The sequence below is a fragment of the Argopecten irradians genome, unplaced genomic scaffold, assembly GCF_041381155.1.
Source record: "Argopecten irradians isolate NY unplaced genomic scaffold, Ai_NY scaffold_0017, whole genome shotgun sequence".
NCBI lineage: Eukaryota > Metazoa > Mollusca > Bivalvia > Pectinida > Pectinidae > Argopecten > Argopecten irradians.
In genome coordinates this window covers 790,828-818,386 of record NW_027187484.1, presented here as the reverse complement: position 1 = coordinate 818,386, position 27,559 = coordinate 790,828, and the positions used below count along the sequence as shown (strand labels likewise).

At 42.3% G+C, this 27,559-nt stretch overlaps 2 protein-coding genes across 3 annotated transcripts in view; both read left to right on the top strand.

Moving 5' to 3' along the window:
- The first annotated feature begins 6,241 nt into the window (after positions 1-6,241).
- On the top strand, positions 6,242-13,754 carry LOC138311336 (uncharacterized). Its single transcript, XM_069252759.1, has 7 exons — positions 6,242-6,339; positions 9,244-9,417; positions 10,987-11,084; positions 11,733-11,872; positions 13,060-13,160; positions 13,321-13,472; positions 13,636-13,754. The coding sequence occupies exons 1-7, from the start codon at positions 6,242-6,244 to the stop codon at positions 13,752-13,754; spliced, it is 882 nt and encodes a 293-aa protein (XP_069108860.1).
- An 11,338-nt stretch (positions 13,755-25,092) lies between these two features.
- Positions 25,093-27,559, top strand: part of LOC138311300 (desmoplakin-like) — a 24,698-nt gene continuing 22,231 nt past the window's right edge. Inside the window, exon 1 of one of the 2 annotated variants that reach the window (XM_069252733.1) lies at positions 25,093-25,160. Coding sequence is in view for 1 of the 2 variants with exons in the window: in XM_069252735.1 (XP_069108836.1) it covers positions 25,100-25,160 (61 nt within the window). In the remaining variant the exon portion in view is untranslated. The remainder of the gene's footprint in view (positions 25,161-27,559) is intronic. The other variant, XM_069252735.1, reaches the window with a different exon arrangement.

The following is a 27,559-nucleotide window of genomic DNA, read 5'->3' as shown; positions in this document are numbered from 1 at the left end:
ACTGCAAATGTTTGGCAACACTTATACTAAGTCCTAGCTGTTGAAATTATTAATAGCCATGTAAATATATTGATGCACTAGTGTCCATGTACTGTACATATGGATACAAGTGTCTTATTTTGTCGTCAGTGTCATAGCTAAATGTTAATTGTAAAGTAATTTTGGGGATGTAAACAATTCCCAATCTCTGTATCTAAATCTACATTTTCCACTGTTTATTGCGGTATCAAATTATATTTCAAACTGCATTGTTAGTGGTAAGCATGTTCCTTATGTACTGTCCTACTTCATATACGCCTCCTTATCTTTTCCCTATTTCTTCCGATCTATCACTCGATCTCAAACTTTTCCCCTACTTCCTTTTTGTCCTTACTCTTTTACTCTCCTCTTTGTAATGATCTGTCTCGAGCAATACAGGTACACGATTGGCATTTGGAGCTGTTATTCTTTTATAACAAGCGCTAATGTACGGTGCAAACCATTTTTTAAATCCTCACATAGCTGTATTCACCCTGCTTCTGTTAGTGTTTTACTCTGCAAATGCTACCTATTGTTTCTTCTTCTCCTCACTTGTGGGGACGTCCAGCCTAACCCCGGTCCTAATAAACTTGACTATCTATCTATCTGTCACATAAATGCATGGAGTATTTTGGCCACCACAGATGAAAGTAAGAGTCGCTTTTATAAGTTAGATGAAATTGAGAGCGTATTCTGCAATCACTTTATTTATGACATTATAGCTATATCTGAGACATGGTTATGTCCAGAAATTGAAGATTCTATTCTTCAATTAGAAAATTTTAACCTTTACAGAAACGACAGAAATAGACATGGTGGAGGTGTAGCTATATATACCCGTAATACTATTAAATGCAAACGTCGGCTAGACTTAGAATCCCCAAATATTGAAAGTCTTGTACTAGAAATAACTCATCAGGCAGGAAATATCTTATTTAGTACAATCTGTCGTCCTCCTAACCAGGATGCCCGCACTAAAACCGACTTCATATCTTATTTCTCAGACACTGTCCAAATCATGCAGTCCGAAAACCCGTTAAATATCATAGTTACTGGTGATTTTAATGATAGATGTATTTCCTGGGATGACCAGCACGTGACTAGTGAACTAGGACGTTGTCTTTTTGATATTGCGATCCAAAATAACTTGTCACAATTAATTGATAAAACTACCCATTTTACCGCAAATTCATCACATATACTTGACCTCATTTTTGTTGATAAAGTCCACATGGTGGCAAACGTTGATATAAAATCACCACTTTGTAATCTTGATCATAGTTCTATTTCCTGTAAACTGAAATATTATGTTCCAAAGCCTCAGTCATATCAGAGAACCATATGGGACTACAAAACTGCTGTTATCGATGGTTTGAACAATGCATTTAACACCGCTCATGTCGATATATTCTTTGGTGTTTTTGATCTTTTAGATGATATAATTGAAAATGTAAACAAGTTTATCTTAGATACGTGCAAAACATTTATAATAAATAAAGTAGTCAATATTCGTCCTCGCGACAAACCGTGGTTAACAAACGAAGTACGTCGAGCCTTTAGGAATAGAGATAGATTTTTCAAATTATTTCAAAAAACAAGTAAAGACTTCGACAAGTTCAGGTTCCAGGTAGCACGTAGGGAAGCAAATCGGGTAAAACGCGATGCACTTAAACGTTGGCAAGAAACCACCATTACTAAACTATCTAACAGAAATACCAATCCTAAACTTTTCTGGTCAATTACTAAATCTCTTCTAGGCAAAAATGGAGACCATACTATTCCTCCTTTAATGGAAAACAATCATTATATACACGATGATACTGAAAAGGCAGATCTTTTTAACACATACTTCTCTGATCAATGTACTATCCCGGATAATATTGAGAAACCAGTACTACCCCAAACTAATGTAAATAATAACTTACCTGTAAATTAGTACCGTACAAACCACTCCAGAAGAGGTATAATATACTTAAGTCGCTTAACCCCAAAAAGGCAACAGGGCCAGATGGCATAGGAAATTTCATTCTTAAAAATTGCTGTCAATCTTTAAGTCATATTTGGGCACATATCTTTAATATTTCTCTCAGATCAGGCATTTTTCCCACTTTGTGGAAAACAGCTCAAGTTTGTCCTATTCATAAAAAAGATAGCAAAAATAATGTTATAATGTAAATATATCTAAATGTCTTGAAAAAATAGTCTACAAACGTATTTATGAATTCTTTGTGGCAAACAACATTCTTATCAAAGAAAATTCTGGATTTAAAAGAAATGCATGATTCCACCATTAATCAATTGTTAAAAATAATCCACAACATTTACAAAAGTATTGATAATGGCGATGATGTTTGCACAGTATTTTTAGATGTCTCAAAAGCTTTTGATAAAGTTTGGCACGAAGGTTTAATTCACAAATTAGAAAACATAGGTATTAGAGGAAGTTTGCTTTATTGGCTTAAAAGTTATCTTTGTAATAGAAAACAGTATGTAGTTTTAAATGGTCAATCTTCTGGTCATAAATATATTAACTCTGTTGTCCCCCAGGGCTCGATCCTTGGACCGCTTTTATTCTTAGTTTATGTAAATGATATCAATGTAGACATTTCATCTGACATTAACTTATTCGCTGACGACACATCTCTCTCATAAATAGGAACGATTCAGTAGATACACTTAACGACGATTTAACTTCTCTGTCCCAGTGGGCAAAACGATGGCTTGTCACATTCAACGCACAAAAAACTGAATTTGTTTATTTTCTCTAAAAAAAGATTTGTTAATAAACCGAACCTTCTACTTAATAACATTCCGATTAAACATGTTATTAACCATAAACATCTGGGCATATTTCTTTCTGGTAATCTTAGCTGGCATTCTCACATCTCAGAAATTGTAGCCAAAGCCAACAAAATATTAAACATCTTACAAGCATTAGCTTATATTATCCCGCGTTCATGCCTAGAAACACTATATAAAACTATGGTAAGATCGGTTTATGGAATATGGCAATATTTTATTTGATAATTGTAGTCAGCAAGAGTCTGACCTTATTGAAAGTGTTCAGCGTAGGGCGGCATTAATATGCACAGGTGGTTATAAGGTAACCAAATATACTAAACTGTTGGTTGAATTGGGATGGGAAAAACTAAGTGATAGACGAAAAAATTGCAGACTAAAAATGTTATTTAAAATTAAGCATGATCTGTGTCCACCATATTTGAAAACTATCTGTCCAATTCAGACTCATAGAACACAAAACTACAACTTTAGAAATTCAAATACTATTCTCCCTATCCTGTCAAGAAAATCTTTCTATCATCAATCCTTCTTTCCAAAATCAAAACGTGACTGGAACAATCTACCTGACACATTAAGAAATAGCTCTTCACTAAAGTCCTTCTCTCTTGCACTGTCAAATCTATCCACTCCACAAAAAATCTATTTATATACATATGGACACGGGAAAGGTAAAATCAATCACACTAGAATAAGAATGGGTTTAAGTGCTTTAAACAAACATAGACATTCTTACAACTTAACCAATAACAAATTTTGTGACCTTTGCGTGAACTCCCCCGAAGATGAAATTCATTTCTTTTTACATTGTCCAAAATATAACAGAATCCGTTCCAATATGCTCCGCACTGTTTGTCATATATTCGCTCCAAATGTCAATTCCAACCTCATTGTAGAGCTCATGCCAAATGTTCTTGTCAAAATAATTTTATGTGGCTTAGAAACTCTAAACGAAATTGAGAACAAAGCATTATTTGACCATGTATTTGAATATATAGTGTATTCAAACAGATTTTGAACCCCCCCCCCCCTCCCCACCTTCCTCTCTCTCTCTGTCTCAGTCCCCCCCCTCTCTATCTCTCTCTCTTTCTCTATCTTTCTCTCTCTCTCTCTCTCTCTCTAAAGTATGTATGTGTGAGTGTTAGCGTGTGCGACATTTGTATGTCTTTTGTGTAATTGTACATATTGTTTGTTTGATATATGTTGAGGAGAGCATCTAGTAGCCTTCGGGCTGTTTGTAATCCTCGTAAAATAAATAAAGAATTAAATTAAATAAGTATCGTAAGACACATCTGTAATGACACTATTATGACATCATAGGAAGTTTTAACCTTCATAATCTTTATATGACTTTGCATGATTGTCTGACAGCAAATGGAAAAGTCACATCAGATTTCTACTGTCTTTTTTAAATATAGACAAAATTTAGAAAATTCAGTTATCATTTCTATTAATAACCACTCATGTAATATCCTCTATTTGTAACACTAGACAATGACATGCAAATGCCATTCCATTCTGCAAGACATTACATTAAGGAATGCAGTTGTTTGATCTATGACCAGGTTATATAAAGGCAATAGTATTCAATATAAATGAAATGAAACATATGAAATGATGTCCTGTTTGCGTCTTGTAGAATTCTACTTGCATTTCATATGATGGTTTTACAAACATTTCTTGTTTAACAATTTATTCCGGTTGATATCAATTTGAAGATGTGGGTCTGGGCCTACGGAGGGGATGAACTTACTCTGGTTGTCAATAGCAACAATGGTGTGGAGGCATAGAACAAGGTTTTTAAATATGAATACCTGTCATCTCTCCCTATGAAGACTGTATCAAGCCTCATGACTCTGCTCGTGGAGGACTTCTTTGTGGATTCCTATCGCAAGTATGTTATGATATGAGTATAAAATTTCACACATTTTGATTCATTAAGTAAACATAACTGAAATATGGTTTAATATTTTCCAAGATGACATGTGTAAATCAACTTTAAAACATTGCATATATTTCTAAAAAAAAATTTAATTATTTTGTTATTGATTGGTAAAATGATTTTCATCATTTTATAAGAATATGAAATAATTTCAAAACTGCTTTCTTCACATTCAGGCTCAAAAATTATTGATTTTATTGGTATGTAAGTATAAGTATTTTGTGTGGCTTGGTGTTGGTGTCAGCTTTGCTTTGGTGTCTGGTACAATATTACACTAATATCCATTGCATGATTGTAAATATCATTTCTCCTCTGCATATCCCAATTCCATTATGTCAGCATAATGCATGGTAATTGACATATTGTGTATGACCTACAAAATCCAACTAATGATTTCTAATATGTTCTTCTCCAACTTGCAGCACTCTAGATCTATCCTCTGCACTGTCATAGAAACTCACTAACTATTTAGATTAGATCTATGTATTTTTTCTCTAACAGGGCTGGGTTGATTTTTAGCAATTTCGTATCCTGTGTACGTAGGCATGATTGTGACAATGTCATTCGACAAGAATTGGTTAAATTTACCATAATTTTGGTAATATTTTCAGTACATTTTTCTATCATACATATAGATAAATACATACAATAATTGGCTGTTTCATCAAATTATATTTTTCACTAAATCAAACGGTATAACTTTTATTTTCACAATTTATTTTTCACCCTTTTTTATAGTGGGAATGAGTATTTAAATGTAAATATAAGCATTGGTTGTCATACTTTTGACATGCATTGGTGTGTAACATACCAATGTTACTAGCATTGGCTATGCTAGAACACCCAATGCATGTCGAAATATGACAACCAATACTTAAATGATTTATATATCATACTTGATGTTTACATTCTATTGTATATAAGGGAGATATTTTGATTCAATCAGTGATGCAATCCACTTTATTTTCAAATTTAACAAATTTTTTACTGGTAAATAATTACATTTTCCCCAGGTACCTGGAGAGCAAATGTCACAATGTCAGCTGGTTGGAGGGAACCATCGGGGCTCTGTTCCAAAAGAGCTTCATAACCGGCCCAAATACTTGTATCAACTTTATAGAACTTAGCAATCTTATCAATAACCCTAGGGAGGGGAGGTTTACTCGGGATCTGGGATTGACGAGGGTGGGTGTTTCGTCTGTATGGTAAGTCCATGGGGGGAAAATTTGGGATATTGTGGACTTGGTGGATCGGATGAAGAGGGAGGGGTTTAGTCCGGGGTTAGTAAATCTTGCAGGTGGGGGGGAACGACTTAGATAGCAGGGGGGATAGGTTGCAACATTTTATGGGGGTCTTGCGTATGATACTAGATACATTAGATAGCTGGGGGGTAGAGCGGGTGGCCCTCATGGCGGTGTTTTACGCGGACCCGGCATCGTGCGTGAGACCGGGGCGTGAGTATCCGTATCGTCGGGGACACACATGTCTCTGGCCCTCTCCCTCGAGATGAGGGACCGGAGCGTCAGAGCTATGTGGCTCGGCGACGCCCTCATGTCCCACCGGGCTGCTGAAACGATGGGGTTCATTTGTAACCCCACGGGGAATGCGGCAATATTTTCATGAGTTGCAGCCACCTCTCTATCCGGAAATTAAAGAAAAATTTAGAAGGGGAGGGGGAAGTTGATACATGGTAGGTTGATATAGCAGTTGGTTGGGGGGCAGTGGACCTCATGAGTGTACAATAGAGAGGGGAGGGGGAGGTTGTTCTGTAGGTGTGAAATCTAGGGTGGTATGTAGATGTTAAGTGTAGTTTGGTGGGGGCGACCTGAGGGGCATTTGGATATGATAAGACTGTAGGTATATAATTGTAGTTAGTTAGGGAGAGGATCAGAGGTGGTTGGGTGGTGTCTCTCGGTGGTAAGAGTAGTGGATATGGAACAACGACCTCGAGATAACCCTAACAAGGACTTCTCCTATTCAAAGAATAGTTTGGGGGTGGGTATTTTTGGTCTGTTAGGTATTTCTCGGCCACTGTGGGGACTATGGTAATTGGTGGTTTAGAGTTGATACTGACCAACACTGGGGTTTGTACTTATGTGTGGTCAGACTTAATTAGTTTGGGGGGTATATAAGTAACGGGGAAGAAGTCTCTAGTCTACCCCAACATTTTCATTCGAGCTGGAGTTAAGATAAAATCATAAGAGTGGCTTCCACCAGTCTTGTAGGATGTCGTTTTAGGGCCCGGATGGAGAGAAACTTTGATTTTGTTAATTGTATGTTTTTGTATTTGTGAACTTTTTTTTCCCCCATAATGTCATAACTTTTGTTCCTTTTGTTCTAGAAGTCTTGTAAAAACGGACAAGGTGCGTGCTCCAAAGGCAGAGAAAGAAAAATAGTATCTATGAGAGTACTCCTTATGAGATTTTGGAATTGTCGTAAGAAAGTAAAAAAGAATATTTAACTTGGGGTTAATAGACACTTGGGACATATGTTCTGTTTGTTTTCATTGAGATAAATGCTGGAGAATCTTTGGGAGATATTAATACGATTATCTATAATCTTACAAGTTAATTCGTGTAGCGGGGTGAGTTTTCCGAACCATGGAGCTTACACTTTTTCCTGCATTTGGCAGAATTTATTCAAACTCTCTAAGATATGTTGGTGGTGTCTAACTTTGCACAGTGGAAAGTGCTAACACGTGCCAATAAATATGTTAGGGGTAAAATAAAATTGCTGATTGATAGTTCCATTTCCAATAAGATAGAATTATATGGATCTCACCAATGTAAATACACGCGGACAGAACATCGTCTAATATACATTTATTGCAAAAGTAAGCAAGGGGGCCTGTTACAATTCTTTTAGCACCCATTTCTGCGCTGAAATTCTCCAGTCTGCTCCGAGGTCACTTGGCATTGTACATACGTCAGGTGGTAGTACAATATATATATATACGAGGCATCTGCAGTTGATTGCTAGGGCTGTAAAACAAGTATACAAAGAGAAAGAAATACAAAAGAAAAGGAATGAAAAACAACCATGCCCTAAGCTATATATATATAATCACTACTAAACAGATGTGATTGATGTACTCGTAGAGAAAATAAGTGATATTACAGGTGAGCTGAGTATTGAATTTTGCTAGCCACCAGCTACTACCTATACCAAGGGCACGTAACTCATGTGACTCTCTGAGCTGTCTGGGGGTTTCATAGCTTGTCTCTGACAAAACTACATTTAAATACAACCGGTTTGCTTATAGTGGATGTTTTCGGGTACATACCAGTGGTGTTACAGAAGGTTAAAGAGATGTTGTAATAAATAAATAAACAAAGATCAGGAAATATTACTTGGTAATTAAATTGCAAATGTAAATTTGTTTTTGCTGATTTTGAGGGTTCCTTGATGAAATACTTGTGTAATTGGTTTAACCTTTGATGCAAAGCATTGTGGTTTTTAGCAGATTTGCATTGAAACATTCCTTGGTGATACTTGTAAATTCTATACTTGTGATGTGATATTTGTTTTGGAATTTTATTTTTTTAATAATATTGTTCAGATTAAGGGATAGAGAGTCCACCATTGAAAGGGTTGGTATTGTTGTAAAATTGATTATTTTGTCGGAACAATATGATTGTGATTTTGGCCAAAATTTAGTTTTAGTCAGTTAAAGTGCCCGATGTTTTACACTTGGGGCTTGCAACACTATGATGTGACAATATCTTAACTACTGTGGGATGATTGGTTACATCCGCATTGGATGATTATTTTTTTCTAATCCAAATTCCACTTCAGGATATTGCAATATCCTTATAGGGGTTTGTAGGAATTATATATATGAGAGTCCACCTTTTTTTTTTTTTTTTTTTGTTGTACAATTGTTTTTTGTATATGAGTTAAACAGTGATCAGTTATAATTTTGTCAAATTTTAAAGGACGATTTTAGACATGGTACATAATGTAGCGAATAAATGAAAACGGCCCAGGTTAGTAGAAATCGTATCAGATTGGACGATAGAGTTTTTATCGTTCTTTGCCCCTGATGGCAGTCAAGTAACCCTTTGCGACGACGGCACTCAAAGAGATGGAGACAAAATGTTTGAATGATAGCGATGATGACCACTTTCAAAGCAAACAGAAATCGGCAACACTTATTTAGGATTATTTAACAGAAATGGACCATGACAGCGCATTCGAGTCTTCAATGAGGTGAAAATGGTTTTAATACTCAGTTCATATTAATGTCATGTATTTTGCAGTTACTTCATTGAAAGGGTCTTCGACGGGATAAATTCGTTACCCAGTTTGTTATTGACCTAATACGGAAAAATATTGGATCTAAAATAAGCATGTATCAGGCTCGGCTTCGCCTCGCCCGATACAAGTTTATTTTAGACCCAATATTTTTCCGTATTAGGTCAATAACAAACTGTGTAACTTAGAATATTATAATGCTAACATATTATGATAAATAACGTTTTCAGGAACGTTGTACTAGAATTTCAACGACTTCTGGATCCTGAAGGGGTTACAAATCGGCGATACCATCGCTTGCAACGTCGAACATACATAAGCAAAGGTCCAAATTTCCTGATACATATTGATGGTTACGATAAACTTAAACCGTATGGGTTCGCCATCCACGGAGCTATATGTGGGTAAGTGTAAAATTAAGTGATCGTATGTCTTTATCTGTTGATTTGTCAACACAGTCTCTAATCTTTACGAATTCTTCTTTGTTTTTAAATTTAAGCCTCTGAACTTCGATTAATATTTGAAATTAATATGAAATAAGAGAACATACGTAATTAATTTTGACAAATAGACTGATCTAACGTGTTTGGTTTTCTCAGTTTAACGTCCTGTTAACAACCAGGTTCATTAAAAGACCTACCAGGTTTGTAGAAAAGTACCCGAAAACAGAAACTAGAAGTATGTCAGTATGACATTAAAAGCCACTTCAACAACAATTTTTTAATTACTTCTTTTTAAAAGTGCTGAAATTAAATACTGCAAGGCAATGGGGAAAAAAATGAACCGGATTAGTGCAATTTTCTGTAATTATGGGTCAAAGTTCATGATATTTCGCAATTATCAAGCATTTGCTGTAGTTAACGTGATTTTCACGTGATGAATAAGCGCAGAAATTTGACAAATCTTCAAATAATATGTTATTATTTTGAGATATATAATATGTATATTGCGCCAATTAATTATATATACTTTTGCACAGGTATTTTTTGTACATTTAAATGACTTTCGTATTTTAAGAGTTTAACTATTTTTCCCTGGAAAACAGGAGTGGTGCCTATATTTTTGCACCCAATTATCGCAGAAAAAAAGTCGTTAAAGTATATATAATGCATTGGAATCATAATAAAATTGAATATAAGTACGTATATCAGATGCATGCTCAATCGTAAAATGCAGGAATTCAATCCTTTGAGATGCATTAATATGTCGTGATTCACAGATGAAAATCGTCGATTTTGTCAAACAATGCCGCTTATACACATTCTATAACTGGTGAGGAAACACCAAGAAGCTGACTAATAGACTCTACATTTCATATCTTATCCATTTCTTTGACAATCTACATCCTACAGATCCTATGTTACCGACGAAATACGTGCGTATTGATTACCCCGCACATTACAAAACTACTGTGAGTTACCTTAACTGGGTCATCGTCTGAAACCACATACCGCTATTAAAACAGGGATATCGATATGCATCGCGAAAATCCCTTTTTAGGTCATCTGACCGAAGGGTCAGGATGATCTATAGTCATATGTTTCGTCCTTCGTTGTCCGCCGTGCGTAAACCTTTGACATTCTGAACTTCTTCTCAAGTTCTACCAGTGAGATTCGGCTGAAACTTGCATCTCTAATTAATTTCCTATACGATTATTGCCAAGGTAGGCAGATGACCGTTAAGGCCCTTGGGCCTCTTGACTATTTGAGAACTCCAAAATATCCAGTAATTATCATAATTATATGAACAGGTTGGTGCCATGATTGTCGCTTGTTTATCTGACGAACTGTCCATATCGGAAGTCATCAGATGAGCACGCATCGACCGGAGGTGGGTCCAACACGGCTCAGACATAAGCGGCTTTAAAAACTGATCCAAACATTAACGCTTTTTGTATAAATAGCATGTAAAAATTTCTCAAGTGTCCAAATTACTTTTTCATGAATGCATATGTTGTTAAAATGTTATTTCAGATACTCTCGTAGAATTTTGTGGTTGAATGTCGCCAATACCAACAATGATCCGGCTGTAGTGGCCTCGTATTTCATGGGATATGTCAAAGAGATTAAAGGTTAGTGAAATTGGTAGTTCATAAGAGATAGTAAAATTAAGTGATCCATCCGTCCGAAAGATAAATATTCATGGCGCTCTAACGGGCGCCATTCTATTTATCTTCCTTCCGAATGGGCTTCATATCAACTGTATGTCCAATCTGGTAACAGTTTATTGCTTAAATATAAAATATCTTATATAGATATAAGATATCTCACAAATGTATAAGATAACTGTTTAAAATTAAGGATATTACGTTCGTGATAGTTAAAGTGAACAGTCGGGCAAGGATGGCTAAATTCGGTAAAAATGGTGTGAATGTATCCAGTATAATTTCTTTTGAAATGGAAAAATAAAATTTTTCTCGTCAAAATCTGTCTGCGTACGAAGAAATTAACTTAAAGTATGGAAATTCTAAAACGTCCTCCCGGCTCACTATGTCCGTGGTTACATTTCCACACAGCCTCGCTTTCAATGCTTTCAACTTTTCTTTACTTTAATGGTCAGAACTGGGAAACTAAGCAGACCTTGGCCGTCGTATTAATATGCGAGAACTTTTGGAAGGCTAATGAACGCATTTAGACTGGTTTTCTTTGTCCGACTATTCACTTTAAGATTATAGTGCTAATTTATTTACATCTCTTATGTGTACCTACATCGTTTTGAGGTGTCCCACGTTGTCTTCGATGCGATGCTGGTACAGAAAATGTGTTGATTGAAGATATCCAGAAAGCATTTCTGTGGCATCACAATAATGATGAGACTGCTGAGAGATGTGTGGTGATCGGAAGCTCTAAATCCAACCAGGTAATATTCAAAATCTGCCATTATTGTTAACTAAATATTGAAATGAAATTACGGGTACTGACGATATATGGAATAGTCACTGACATGAAAAGTCTAATATTCGTTAAGTGAACGATATTATACAAATATCGACCCGTTTTCATGTGGATACGGTGATTATCAACTCAAGGAAGTGATATCACCCGAGGCCAGAGGATTTATTATATGGTATTTATAACGCAGAATAGTTGAACTTCATGTCAGCTGCTTTTGACGTTTTGATCCAATACCTCTTGCAATGAATTCAGTACATTTGACAATATTTACATTTTAAATCCACCATCATTAGATGGTGGGCTATTTAAATCGCCTTTCGTCCATGGTCCGTAGTTGTGCCTGTTGCATTTTGGGACCCATCGGTGAACAACAGGCCGCCATCTTGATTTTGATCATTGAAGTTTGTTACCGCTATTTCTTAGAATGCACTGAAGGGATCGGTCTCAAATTCACATATAGGTTCCCCTAGGACTCTAGTTGTGCATAATGCATTTTAGAACTGGTAGGTCAACAAGATGGCCGACCAGCCGCCATCTTGGATTTTCATAGTTAAAGTTTGTTACCGCCATTTCTCAGATAGTACTGAAAGGATCTGTCTCAAATGTCATTTGTAGGTTCCCCTAGGACCTTCGTTGTGCATAATGCATTTTGGGACCAATCGGTTAACAAAATGGCCGACAGGTAGCCATCTTGGATTTTGATAGTTGAAGTTTGTTAATGCGATAAAGTAAGGAAAGGATCTTTCTCAAATTTCATATGTCGTATAAAAGATCCATCTTTCCATTGTCAGACGTAGATCATTCTTTGGTGGGCGCCAAGATCCCTCTGGTTGGTTTTTTCTTTGCTATATAACCTTACCTATCGGAAAATCATTTACATCAATCATAACATTGGGAGGACAAATCATTAGATAGAACAAATAGATAATACAAAATCTACAGATATCGCTATCAATATTACGCATGGCAAATGGCATATGAACTGAAAATAATGTAGTGATATCGGATTATCCCATTGGGCAGATTAATCATAGACTTGCTGTAGGACAATTTTATTCAAAGCTAATTATATAAACATTTCGATGTGCATTGATGTAGATGTTATAAGGCTATAAAATTAATGTTAAATAATATAAATATTCTTCTCTGTAGCGAATTGAGCAATGGTGGCGGTGGGCGAGACAGCGAGGATGTCAGTTCTGGATGAATACCTTCGCTGAGTTACAAATGGTGTCTGATGATCCCCTTAATGTGTAGGTACAAATACGTTCAACATCAATTTACTGAAGGTTTTAGACCCTGAAGTAATTGAAGTAATTTATTAGACGGTTTACATGCTCGCTTACGTATTGGATATAATTCACTGGAAGAATGTATTAAAATGTTAATGATAATGTATATAAATATATTTAGGGATCTTACAAGATTCTGTTTCATGGCGCTTATTCAACGAGACCTGGACAACATCAGAGTTGAATGGAATCAGCACTCGCCACGACCGAACCGCCAGTCTGAAACACCTTGTGGGAAACCGGATATTTTGTTCCACCTGCCTCGATTGTATGGTAAATAGAGTGCAAAATATATTGATTATTTCAATTTTGGATTATTTCGTCTGGCAAATGATAGTGACTCAAGTGATTTTATTAACATTTCTAACACGAAGTAGAAAGATACAGCAAAATATACTCGTAATTTCATATGCCACTACTACTTTATTTTTTCCAGATACTGTAGATTACAAAGTGGAGGTTGACATGACAGATGTAGAAAATATAACCAGAGAATGGTGCACTGTTCCTAAACCTTCCGGCTGTAGTGATGATTTAGACCAGTCATTAACATAAACAGCTCTTTGTTAAGAAAACCCATGCAAGGTCCTTCCTGTGCAAGACTCATAGCCACCAATTTCCCGGCCATTCTATACTGATCTTGCTCAAGGGCATTTAAGTTGTGAGTAAATATTTTGTTGTCATCATTTCCCGTAAACAAGGCAGGATTGGCTGATAACTCATGCATGGCAAGTCTGTAATAGATAGAAATTAAAACTGCTTAAACATCGAAAAGGGTTACCCGGTAAGTAAAATCTGCTGAGAAAAATCAAACAAGAATTACACACTATTCTTGTACAATGTGCATTGATAACAAAAATTACAAATTATACAGAATGAAAACTTCTATTCACGAAAGACCTGTATAACATTGGATTTTCTTCCTTAATGAGAAGCTTTGCCAATTTAAATCATAGCTAAAATATCCCACTATACGGTATATATCTCTATATATCTAATTGCTGTATAGAATCATACCTGAAGAACTCTCTTCTTGGGCCACCATGGTCCAACCCAAGTTCCCCACTAAATTTTACATAAAGCTTGCATTCAACATCAAACGATGGCCGTTTTAGTGCCCTAAAGGCACTGTCCAAAACACGTTTTCTGAACACTATGATTTCTTGCTTGTCAAACTTGTTCAGTTTTGCCTGAAAGGTCTTTAGTAGTACTTGGATATCCCCCGCTTTGGAAGGTGTTCTGAAAAAGTACCAGTAAATAACATAAAGAAATATTCAACCAGAAATGAACACCAGGAACTAGAAATGAAGGAGATTTCTCCTACCGAAATGATGTGGGTAATGTTTAGGGACTGAAGCGCTGCCTTAATTTGTAGAAAATTTATGGTTAAGTTAACCAAGGAGCAAGTTATTCCAATTCAACACATCTGCAAAAGTTATTCATATATACGTTTAAAATGTACTGTTTACTACACGCCAATTTACATTGTATATTTATTCTATAATGTACAGCTATAATGTACAGCTATCAGGGTACCGAGTGTATATAATTGGAATTACTACTTTTTCATGGGAATTGAATTTAATAGCATCATCTGCAAACAAATCATATGCTAGTGTAGCAATGAAGCTAAACAGTGATAGTGCGAGGGAAGTTGTCACTGACATAAGGGAAGCCTTGGATTATTACAGTCCAGGCCAAGGAGGCGCTCTTGACAGGGTATCTGTATATGTACTGTAAATATCTATTGCATAAAACTAACTTCTCAGAATAGGAGAGTAGGCTTTCTTCTACTTGTCCTATAGTTCTGCATGGATTGTAATCAAATTTGGCCATAAACATCATGGGGGAAGGGGAACAGAACTTGTATAAATTTTGGCTATGACCCCCTGGGGCAGGAGGGGCGGGGCCCAATAGGGAAATAATGGTAAATCCTTTAAATCGCTGCTAGTCATAGAGTTCTGCATGGAATATAACCAAATTTGGCCAGAAACATCCTTGGGGAAGGGGAATAGAGATTGTATAAATTTTGACTCTGATCTCCCGAGGGCAGGAGGGGCGGGGACTGATAGCGGAAATAGAGGTAAATATTTAAATTCCTTTAGAAAAGAAACAATGAACCTGTATTCAAAACATAACTTGGCATTACAAACCAGGTGAGCGATACAGGCCTTCTGGGCCTCTTGTTTGTATTCCAGGGGTTACTATCACTGTCATATTATCCACCCCTGTACAATGTAACATAGTCAAACTGAGTGCAATGACGACAGTGATTAAAGTAACCTATGGAATATCAAGGATGGATTTATCACACACATTCAGTGCACACAAAGTTCTTCATGTAGATTTATGAACCATTTTAATCATTATTTTTTAACTTTCAGAAATGGAGAACATACTGTTTTGGACGTGCCTGCTGCTACTTGTGTATAGAACTGATGTGTGTTAAGCAGACACAGCACACAAACCAAAGGAAGTACTTGTGATAGGTGGAGGGATCTCTGGTTTAGCTGCTGCCAGGAAACTGGTCAACCATCCCTCACAGATGTTTGATGTTACCGTGCTGGAGGCTAGAAAAGAAAGATATGGGGGACGCGTCTGGACAAACAGGAAACTTTTCAAGAAACCTCTCGGTAAATATTGGCAGATCATTTTTTGTGGGGATGATATTTTCAAGCATTTGTGGAGGACTCATTAATTACCATGGGGTCAAGAACAATTTGGAGATAACTTTGAAGAAATTGGTATATCGCTAATCGTTTTTAGCTTGAAAGGAAAAAATTTTAAAGGCCAAAAAAATATTTGTTACTTTTGTTTCAACTCAAATGAAAATTATCACATTGTTTGATTAACACAGGAACTTCATATCTCATGATCCAGAATATGTCCGCAGCATTCAGAGATTTAGGCTATATAACAAGAATGAAAATATATATATATATATTATTTATTGTGTAATCGTGTTCGTTTTGTATGTCTTGATAAAGGGGCAGATCGCCGTGAGATCGCCTCGAAAATTTGACATTTTTTTTGTCCACACGGTTGGAATTACTTCTTTGTCCCATATTATTAATTAATAAAACATTGAAGGAAATAGATCACATATTATTACCAGGTAAAGTGTAGACAGTCTCAAGCAAGAAATGCTGATGTGATATTAGGAAATGAAATTTACTCGATTTAATATGAATGGGGGCCTCAAAAATGAAAAAGAAAAATGGTCACTATAGGGACCACTTACACATATAATTACGTACAGAAGTACTGGTAAGGTATTGTAAAGTTGTTCAGTGTTTCTTTTGTTCCAGGTGCAGAGACAGATCTGGGGGCTGTCTGGATTAACTCCAAAGTGAAGGACAATCCGGTCCTGGCCATTGCCAGGAAAGGCGAGTTAGAAACCAAAGTGTCCGGACCTATACACCTCCATGTTCCTGAGGCTGACAAGATCTTCAAGGGAGATGAGGCTAACAAAATATTCACTGAAGTTTTCTCGGTAAGATTTAGTTTGTATGATTGACTTCAACCGACTACAGTCATTCATGGACTGTTGATGGACATTTCACCACAGTTTCCATCAGGGAAAGTCTGGAATGTCTTGTCTGCATCCTCTGTTTCCATGGTGACCTAGAATGACCCCCAGAGTCTCTATGGGGTCTGGGGCGTACCCTAGGACAGGTAGGTCACATGGTGAGATCCCAGTGGACCAGTGACCCCTTCTCTATGGGGTCTGGGGCGTACCCTAGGACAGGTAGGTCACATGGTGAGATCCCAGTGGACCAGTGACCCCTTCTCTATGGGGTCTGGGGCGTACCCTAGGACAGGTAGGTCACATGGTGAGATCCCAGTGGACCAGTGACCCCTTCTCTATGGGGTCTGGGGCGTACCCTAGGACAGGTAGGTCACATGGTGAGATCCCAGTGGACCAGTGACCCCTTCTCTATGGGGTCTGGGGCGTACCCTAGGACAGGTAGGTCACATGGTGAGATCCCAGTGGACCAGTGACCCCTTCTCTATGGGGTCTGGGGCGTACCCTAGGACAGGTAGGTCACATGGTGAGATCCCAGTGGACCAGTGACCCCTTCTCTATGGGGTCTGGGGCGTACCCTAGGACAGGTAGGTCACATGGTGAGATCCCAGTGGACCAGTGACCCCTTCTCTATGGGGTCTGGGGCGTACCCTAGGACAGGTAGGTCACATGGTGAGATCCCAGTGGACCAGTGACCCCTTCTCTATGGGGTCTGGGGCGTACCCTAGGACAGGTAGGTCACATGGTGAGATCCCAGTGGACCAGTGACCCCTTCTCTATGGGGTCTGGGGCGTACCCTAGGACAGGTAGGTCACATGGTGAGATCCCAGTGGACCAGTGACCCCTTCTCTATGGGGTCTGGGGCGTACCCTAGGACAGGTAGGTCACATGGTGAGATCCCAGTGGACCAGTGACCCCTTCTCTATGGGGTCTGGGGCGTACCCTAGGACAGGTAGGTCACATGGTGAGATCCCAGTGGACCAGTGACCCCTTCTCTATGGGGTCTGGGGCGTACCCTAGGACAGGTAGGTCACATGGTGAGATCCCAGTGGACCAGTGACCCCTTCTCTATGGGGTCTGGGGCGTACCCTAGGACAGGTAGGTCACATGGTGAGATCCCAGTGGACCAGTGACCCCTTCTCTATGGGGTCTGGGGCGTACCCTAGGACAGGTAGGTCACATGGTGAGATCCCAGTGGACCAGTGACCCCTTCTCTATGGGGTCTGGGGCGTACCCTAGGACAGGTAGGTCACATGGTGAGATCCCAGTGGACCAGTGACCCCTTCTCTATGGGGTCTGGGGCGTACCCTAGGACAGGTAGGTCACATGGTGAGATCCCAGTGGACCAGTGACCCCTTCTCTATGGGGTCTGGGGCGTACCCTAGGACAGGTAGGTCACATGGTGAGATCCCAGTGGACCAGTGACCCCTTCTCTATGGGGTCTGGGGCGTACCCTAGGACAGGTAGGTCACATGGTGAGATCCCAGTGGACCAGTGACCCCTTCTCTATGGGGTCTGGGGCGTACCCTAGGACAGGTAGGTCACATGGTGAGATCCCAGTGGACCAGTGACCCCTTCTCTATGGGGTCTGGGGCGTACCCTAGGACAGGTAGGTCACATGGTGAGATCCCAGTGGACCAGTGACCCCTTCTCTATGGGGTCTGGGGCGTACCCTAGGACAGGTAGGTCACATGGTGAGATCCCAGTGGACCAGTGACCCCTTCTCTATGGGGTCTGGGGCGTACCCTAGGACAGGTAGGTCACATGGTGAGATCCCAGTGGACCAGTGACCCCTTCTCTATGGGGTCTGGGGCGTACCCTAGGACAGGTAGGTCACATGGTGAGATCCCAGTGGACCAGTGACCCCTTCTCTATGGGGTCTGGGGCGTACCCTAGGACAGGTAGGTCACATGGTGAGATCCCAGTGGACCAGTGACCCCTTCTCTATGGGGTCTGGGGCGTACCCTAGGACAGGTAGGTCACATGGTGAGATCCCAGTGGACCAGTGACCCCTTCTCTATGGGGTCTGGGGCGTACCCTAGGACAGGTAGGTCACATGGTGAGATCCCAGTGGACCAGTGACCCCTTCTCTATGGGGTCTGGGGCGTACCCTAGGACAGGTAGGTCACATGGTGAGATCCCAGTGGACCAGTGACCCCTTCTCTATGGGGTCTGGGGCGTACCCTAGGACAGGTAGGTCACATGGTGAGATCGCAGTGGACCAGTGACCCCTTCTCTATGGGGTCTGGGGCGTACCCTAGGACAGGTAGGTCACATGGTGAGATCCCAGTGGACCAGTGACCCCTTCTCTATGGGGTCTGGGGCGTACCCTAGGACAGGTAGGTCACATGGTGAGATCCCAGTGGACCAGTGACCCCTTCTCTATGGGGTCTGGGGCGTACCCTAGGACAGGTAGGTCACATGGTGAGATCCCAGTGGACCAGTGACCCCTTCTCTATGGGGTCTGGGGCGTACCCTAGGACAGGTAGGTCACATGGTGAGATCCCAGTGGACCAGTGACCCCTTCTCTATGGGGTCTGGGGCGTACCCTAGGACAGGTAGGTCACATGGTGAGATCCCAGTGGACCAGTGACCCCTTCTCTATGGGGTCTGGGGCGGTACCCTAGGACAGGTAGGTCACATGGTGAGATCCCAGTGGACCAGTGACCCCTTCTCTCTATGGGGTCTGGGGCGTACCCTAGGACAGGTAGGTCACATGGTGAGATCCCAGTGGACCAGTGACCCCTTCTCTATGGGGTCTGGGGCGTACCCTAGGACAGGTAGGTCACATGGTGAGATCCCAGTGGACCAGTGACCCCCTCTCTATGGGGTCTGGGGCGTACCCTAGGCCAAGTCACATGGTGAGATCCCAGTGGACCAGTGACCCCTTCTCTATGGGGTCTGGGGCGTACCCTAGGACAGGTAGGTCACATGGTGAGATCCCAGTGGACCAGTGACCCCTTCTCTATGGGGTCTGGGGCGTACCCTAGGACAGGTAGGTCACATGGTGAGATCCCAGTGGACCAGTGACCCCTTCTCTATGGGGTCTGGGGCGTACCCTAGGACAGGTAGGTCACATGGTGAGATCCCAGTGGACCAGTGACCCCTTCTCTATGGGGTCTGGGGCGTACCCTAGGACAGGTAGGTCACATGGTGAGATCCCAGTGGACTAGTGACCCCCTTCTCTATGGGGTCTGGGGCGTACCCTAGGACAGGTAAGTCACATGGTGAGATCCCAGTGGACCAGTGACCCCTTCTCTATGGGGTCTGGGGCGTACCCTAGGACAGGTAGGTCACATGGTGAGATCCCAGTGGACCAGTGACCCCTTCTCTATGGGGTCTGGGGCGTACCCTAGGACAGGTAGGTCACATGGTGAGATCCCAGTGGACCAGTGACCCCTTCTCTATGGTGGTCTGGGGCGTACCCTAGGACAGGTAGGTCACATGGTGAGATCCCAGTGGACCAGTGACCCCTTCTCTATGGGTCTGGGGCGTACCCTAGGACAGGTAGGTCACATGGTGAGATCCCAGTGGACCAGTGACCCCTTCTCTATGGGGTCTGGGGCGTACCCTAGGACAGGTAGGTCACATGGTAGATCCCAGTGGACCAGTGACCCCTTCTCTATGGGGTCTGGGGCGTACCCTAGGACAGGTAGGTCACATGGTGAGATCCCAGTGGACCAGTGACCCCTTCTCTATGGGGTCTGGGGCGTACCCTAGGACAGGTAGGTCACATGGTGAGATCCCAGGTGGACCAGTGACCCCTTCTCTATGGGGTCTGGGGCGTACCCTAGGACAGGTAGGTCACATGGTGAGATCCCAGTGGACCAGTGACCCCTTCTCTATGGGGTCTGGGGCGTACCCTAGGACAGGTAAGTCACATGGTGAGATCCCAGTGGACTAGTGACCCCCTTCTCTATGGGGTCTGGGGCGTACCCTAGGACAGGTAGGTCACATGGTGAGATCCCAGTGGACCAGTGACCCCTTCTCTATGGGGTCTGGGGCGTACCCTAGGACAGGTAGGTCACATGGTGAGATCCCAGTGGACCAGTGACCCCTTCTCTATGGGGTCTGGGGCGTACATATTAATTTATACCTTAGGACAGGTCACATGGTGAGATCCCAGTGGACCAGTGACCCCTTCTCTATGGGGTCTGGGGCGTACCCTAGGACAGGTAGGTCACATGGTGAGATCCCAGTGGACCAGTGACCCCTTCTCTATGGGGTCTGGGGCGTACCCTAGGACAGGTAGGTCACATGGTGAGATCCCAGTGGACCAGTGACCCCTTCTCTATGGGGTCTGGGGCGTACCCTAGGACAGGTAGGTCACATGGTGAGATCCCAGTGGACCAGTGACCCCTTCTCTATGGGGTCTGGGGCGTACCCTAGGACAGGTAGGTCACATGGTGAGATCCCAGTGGACCAGTGACCCCTTCTCTATGGGGTCTGGGGCGTACCCTAGGACAGGTAGGTCACATGGTGAGATCCCAGTGGACCAGTGACCCCTTCTCTATGGGGTCTGGGGCGTACCCTAGGACAGGTAGGTCACATGGTGAGATCCCAGTGGACCAGTGACCCCTTCTCTATGGGGTCTGGGGCGTACCCTAGGACAGGTAGGTCACATGGTGAGATCCCAGTGGACCAGTGACCCCTTCTCTATGGGGTCTGGGGCGTACCCTAGGACAGGTAGGTCACATGGTGAGATCCCAGTGGACCAGTGACCCCTTCTCTATGGGGTCTGGGGCGTACCCTAGGACAGGTAGGTCACATGGTGAGATCCCAGTGGACCAGTGACCCCTTCTCTATGGGGTCTGGGGCGTACCCTAGGACAGGTAGGTCACATGGTGAGATCCCAGTGGACCAGTGACCCCTTCTCTATGGGGTCTGGGGCGTACCCTAGGACAGGTAGGTCACATGGTGAGATCCCAGTGGACCAGTGACCCCTTCTCTATGGGGTCTGGGGCGTACCCTAGGACAGGTAGGTCACATGGTGAGATCCCAGTGGACCAGTGACCCCTTCTCTATGGGGTCTGGGGCGTACCCTAGGACAGGTAGGTCACATGGTGAGATCCCAGTGGACCAGTGACCCCTTCTCTATGGGGTCTGGGGCGTACCCTAGGACAGGTAGGACACATGGTGAGATCCCAGTGGACCAGTGACCCCTTCTCTATGGGGTCTGGGGCGTACCCTAGGACAGGTAGGTCACATGGTGAGATCCCAGTGGACCAGTGACCCCTTCTCTATGGGGTCTGGGGCGTACCCTAGGACAGGTAGGTCACATGGTGAGATCCCAGTGGACCAGTGACCCCTTCTCTATGGGGTCTGGGGCGTACCCTAGGACAGGTAGGTCACATGGTGAGATCCCAGTGGACCAGTGACCCCTTCTCTATGGGGTCTGGGGCGTACCCTAGGACAGGTAGGTCACATGGTGAGATCCCAGTGGACCAGTGACCCCTTCTCTATGGGGTCTGGGGCGTACCCTAGGACAGGTAGGTCACATGGTGAGATCCCAGTGGACCAGTGACCCCTTCTCTATGGGGTCTGGGGCGTACCCTAGGACAGGTAGGTCACATGGTGAGATCCCAGTGGACCAGTGACCCCTTCTCTATGGGGTCTGGGGCGTACCCTAGGACAGGTAGGTCACATGGTGAGATCCCAGTGGACCAGTGACCCCTTCTCTATGGGGTCTGGGGCGTACCCTAGGACAGGTAGGTCACATGGTGAGATCCCAGTGGACCAGTGACCCCTTCTCTATGGGGTCTGGGGCGTACCCTAGGACAGGTAGGTCACATGGTGAGATCCCAGTGGACCAGTGACCCCTTCTCTATGGGGTCTGGGGCGTACCCTAGGACAGGTAGGTCACATGGTGAGATCCCAGTGGACCAGTGACCCCTTCTCTATGGGGTCTGGGGCGTACCCTAGGACAGGTAGGTCACATGGTGAGATCCCAGTGGACCAGTGACCCCTTCTCTATGGGGTCTGGGGCGTACCCTAGGACAGGTAGGTCACATGGTGAGATCCCAGTGGACCAGTGACCCCTTCTCTATGGGGTCTGGGGCGTACCCTAGGACAGGTAGGTCACATGGTGAGATCCCAGTGGACCAGTGACCCCTTCTCTATGGGGTCTGGGGCGTACCCTAGGACAGGTAGGTCACATGGTGAGATCCCAGTGGACCAGTGACCCCTTCTCTATGGGGTCTGGGGCGTACCCTAGGACAGGTAGGTCACATGGTGAGATCCCAGTGGACCAGTGACCCCTTCTCTATGGGGTCTGGGGCGTACCCTAGGACAGGTAGGTCACATGGTGAGATCCCAGTGGACCAGTGACCCCTTCTCTATGGGGTCTGGGGCGTACCCTAGGACAGGTAGGTCACATGGTGAGATCCCAGTGGACCAGTGACCCCTTCTCTATGGGGTCTGGGGCGTACCCTAGGACAGGTAGGTCACATGGTGAGATCCCAGTGGACCAGTGACCCCTTCTCTATGGGGTCTGGGGCGTACCCTAGGACAGGTAGGTCACATGGTGAGATCCCAGTGGACCAGTGACCCCTTCTCTATGGGGTCTGGGGCGTACCCTAGGACAGGTAGGTCACATGGTGAGATCCCAGTGGACCAGTGACCCCTTCTCTATGGGGTCTGGGGCGTACCCTAGGACAGGTAGGTCACATGGTGAGATCCCAGTGGACCAGTGACCCCTTCTATATGGGTCTGGGGCGTACCCTAGGACAGGTAGGTCACATGGTGAGATCCCAGTGGACCAGTGACCCCTTCTCTATGGGGTCTGGGGCGTACCCTAGGACAGGTAGGTCACATGGTGAGATCCCAGTGGACCAGTGACCCCTTCTCTATGGGGTCTGGGGCGTACCCTAGGACAGGTAGGTCACATGGTGAGATCCCAGTGGACCAGTGACCCCTTCTCTATGGGGTCTGGGGCGTACCCTAGGACAGGTAGGTCACATGGTGAGATCCCAGTGGACCAGTGACCCCTTCTCTATGGGGTCTGGGGCGTACCCTAGGACAGGTAGGTCACATGGTGAGATCCCAGTGGACCAGTGACCCCTTCTCTATGGGGTCTGGGGCGTACCCTAGGACAGGTAGGTCACATGGTGAGATCCCAGTGGACCAGTGACCCCTTCTCTATGGGGTCTGGGGCGTACCCTAGGACAGGTAGGTCACATGGTGAGATCCCAGTGGACCAGTGACCCCTTCTCTATGGGGTCTGGGGCGTACCCTAGGACAGGTAGGTCACATGGTGAGATCCCAGTGGACCAGTGACCCCTTCTCTATGGGGTCTGGGGCGTACCCTAGGACAGGTAGGTCACATGGTGAGATCCCAGTGGACCAGTGACCCCTTCTCTATGGGGTCTGGGGCGTACCCTAGGACAGGTAGGTCACATGGTGAGATCCCAGTGGACCAGTGACCCCTTCTCTATGGGGTCTGGGGCATACCCTAGGACAGGTAGGTCACATGGTGAGATCCCAGTGGACCAGTGACCCCTTCTCTATGGGGTCTGGGGCGTACCCTAGGACAGGTAGGTCACATGGTGAGATCCCAGTGGACCAGTGACCCCTTCTCTATAGGGTCTGGGGCGTACCCTAGGACAGGTAGGTCACATGGTGAGATCCCAGTGGACCAGTGACCCCTTCTCTATGGGGTCTGGGGCGTACCCTAGGACAGGTAGGTCACATGGTGAGATCCCAGTGGACCAGTGACCCCTTCTCTATGGGGTCTGGGGCGTACCCTAGGACAGGTAGGTCACATGGTGAGATCCCAGTGGACCAGTGACCCCTTCTCTATGGGGTCTGGGGCGTACCCTAGGACAGGTAGGTCACATGGTGAGATCCCAGTGGACCAGTGACCCCTTCTCTATGGGGTCTGGGGCGTACCCTAGGACAGGTAGGTCACATGGTGAGATCCCAGTGGACCAGTGACCCCTTCTCTATGGGGTCTGGGGCGTACCCTAGGACAGGTAGGTCACATGGTGAGATCCCAGTGGACCAGTGACCCCTTCTCTATGGGGTCTGGGGCGTACCCTAGGACAGGTAGGTCACATGGTGAGATCCCAGTGGACCAGTGACCCTTCTCTATGGGGTCTGGGGCGTACCCTAGGACAGGTAGGTCACTAGGCCATCGTGTAAGAAAAAGCAACAAGAGGAAAAGGACCAATATACTGTCAGGTACACATATTATCTATATACTGTATGATATTATCTAACCAGCAAGAATTCTCAAAATATTTAATAACTTTTTATTCCATATGATGTTGAGAGGAAAAAACCTTCAATTTCAGGAAAAACAGTTAACATTTAAAAATGCAGCAAAAAGTTCATTAATGGTCATTCAGATTCTTTTTTTTTTCAATTTTTAGAAAAGATGACTGTCATAGAAGTCAGACAGGAGATGGAAAAGAACAATGACAAGAGTAATAATTCTGGTATGTATACATGAATTGTTATCACATCAATTATTATATAGTTCCCATGACAATTATTCAGTGATCTTAAAGAAAGTTAATAAGCTGTTACATCTTGAACAATTTTCAACATGGAAATTTCCTGACAGTAACATACAAAGTTAATACCCTTTATAATGATAATTTAACTGAGTACCCAGATAAATGTGTACTTATCATAATTTGAATGCTTCCTTAAAATCTAAAAGATCTTAGAATATTTTGGAAATGGAAACTGTTTCTTGGTAAATTATGAAAAGTTAATGAAACAGTACAAAATGTATAATATGCCCTGATCTGAGGTGACTGTTAAAGTCCAAGACCAGGCTTCTTATTAAAAAAGCTTTATGAGACACTGGTGGGTGACTTAAATTTGTCGAATAAGCTTGTTTCAGTTATACTTAGAAGTAAGGACACTTCTATGTTTTTAACACAAAGGCATATGCCTTGGGTTTATACCAGCACGTATGGCTGACCTACATTTGTACTCATTTAAATGCGGTTGACCTCTCATTTAAATGCGATTTTTTCTTTATCTTCCTCTTATTCATATCTACCTTCCATAACACATCTTTGAATTAACAAATATCTATAATGAAGATTGAATTTGGGAATAAGATACCAAGGACTCATAAAAAAGTACGATAAAGTCGCTATTTACGTAAAATGGTCAAGACAATTTGCATAAATTATGATGACCGATGACCTTATTTCCGCCCGTCATTTGCATATGTGTACGTATCTGTGCAACTTCCGGTTGAAAGAAGGTCACACTAAAGACCAACCTGAACGACATCGGGCATTACACATAATTGATAAGCTCCCATCGGTAGCTCCGGTTGACTAATGACAGGATTTTGCCGATATTATTACGTGTAAATATGAAAGAATGTTCAGCAATTATATATAAAGCAATTGATATTAATAAAACAATCATGAACGGCCATGAGCGAGGTCTTTGTAACACGTGTGTAAAACTAGGAAAGTATTGAAGTGAAATCGGTTGATAGTTTGGATCTGACGCACTATTCCATACTCAGTACATACTCGTAGGGCCTACCACAATAAATACCGTACAGTAGGCCTATGTTGTACCGATATTATTTAAGCAATGATATAATGACAATCCTCATCAGACAAATATGCCAAATGAAGTGGAAGTTCTCTGTAATCTTTTAGAATCTCGATCGTTACGGTTTTCACGACATGCCGGAAAATGTTCTTGATACAAATAGACAAAGTTGTCGTACATGTGATGTCGATCTAATATTATTTATATTACGTGAAGCATTATCCAAATAAAACAACATAATGCCTGTTAACTGTTTACTAAATAGAGTATTAACAACAAAACTTGTCGGAAGCGACAGTTCCTTGTTTAGAGAATGTGTCTACGGCATTCATTTGTGACACATATGTGTTAGTCACGTGATTATTCAGTGCGGGGAACACAGGCATGTGTGTTTGTTTACGTAATGTCTGATTGCTGAATGTAAACAAATACGGACATAAACTGCTTGGCTTACAACCGATGTTGACCATGCTAAATATTTTTATACACTGGAGAACATAGACTTCGTGAGGACAGCAGAATAGTTCTTCAATACATCGATGATTACGACCGGTAGGTATGACATACATATACGGCAAACTTCACAGTAATATTTTGAGAGATGGAGTTATTTGCCATGACTGATTAATTTGTAATTATTGATTTTAGCTTAGATAGTTGTGTTTATGATTGTTTCCAAAAGAAATAATGTGACTTTAAATAAAATCTATAATTTAAAGTTTAGTATCTGGTATTTAAATGTATTTAAGACATTATAGCATATTTTTTCATTTTTAACAAGCAAAGTAAAATTAAAACTGGGAAAATGTAGAGATAAAAAACAATAAGGCCGCCTACTGAAGTAGACTATATCAAATTAATTTTTATTTTTGATTTTGAAATATTTGTATACATGTATTAATTAGATTAATTTACCATGCAATCTGAGTGAGATACATGTATATCCAATTTGATTATGTAGTATATATCCTAATTATTAAACTACATAATTATGTCATCATGCAGAATACATTCATTCTAAATTTGGCTGATCAATCATGAATATTACAGAGCTACATGTCCTCTATTATGAAGTCATTCAAACAGGTATGATTGTAGTGATTCTCAATTGATCCATGTGAAAATTACAAAAAGTCATGATATATGTATATGATGACAAAAAATGTTATTTAAATTTTGTTTAAAAAACTAACTTTTTATGAAGTGACATTTGATATTTTTTTATCTGGAAATTATTCTGTTCAATTTTAACTTCAGAGATTTACATTTCAAAATTCAATTTGCCTTGTATTTAGAATCTAAATATTTA